This window comes from Saprolegnia parasitica (assembly GCF_000151545.1).
Source record: "Saprolegnia parasitica CBS 223.65 unplaced genomic scaffold supercont2.820, whole genome shotgun sequence".
Lineage (NCBI taxonomy): Eukaryota > Oomycota > Saprolegniomycetes > Saprolegniales > Saprolegniaceae > Saprolegnia > Saprolegnia parasitica.
Genome location: NW_012157214.1, coordinates 38,525 through 39,063, shown reverse-complemented (window position 1 = coordinate 39,063; position 539 = coordinate 38,525). Strand labels below are relative to the sequence as shown.

General features: G+C 60.5%; 1 protein-coding gene across 1 annotated transcript; it reads left to right on the top strand.

Moving 5' to 3' along the window:
- Positions 1-27: 27 nt before the first annotated feature.
- On the top strand, positions 28-519 carry SPRG_15670 (hypothetical protein; the record flags this gene model as incomplete). Its single annotated transcript, XM_012357266.1, has 3 exons — positions 28-48; positions 93-338; positions 391-519. Coding segments are annotated over 3 exons (396 nt in total), but the record flags the coding sequence as incomplete, so codon positions are not given.
- Positions 520-539: the final 20 nt, after the last annotated feature.

Sequence of the window (539 nt, the reverse complement as noted above, 5' to 3'; positions counted from 1 at the left end):
CGCGGCGTCGTGCCCCGTATCCTCGAGGCGCTCTTCGCCCAGCTCTCGGTACGTTGCTATGGCTACAGAGCAGCGCCGTACGCAGCCCGTAGGCGCCGTTCGAGTGTCGCTGCTCGTTCCTGGAGATTTACAACGAGCGCGTCTACGACCTCCTCGACAATGACACCGCGACGTCGATGGACGCCAAGCTTCTGCGCGAAGACAGCCAGCAAAACGTCTTCGTCCAAGACTTGCTCGAGATCCCCGTGACGTCGTCGACGTCGGCGCTGCAGCTGCTGACGCTCGGCGCCAAGCAGCGCACGGTGGGCAGCACGGCCATGAACCGAGAGAGTTCGCGGGTCGCACTCGGTGTTTACGATCAAGCTCACGCAGACGCGGGATCGCGTCCAGTCCACACTGCATCTCGTCGACCTCGCCGGCTCGGAAAAACAGACGCAAACCGGCGCGACGGAGAGTGCGTCTCAGAGAGGCATCTTGCTTCGGTTTACAGGTGAGTATATCAATGTATTTTGTGCGTAGGCTGTCTCATATTACTAGTC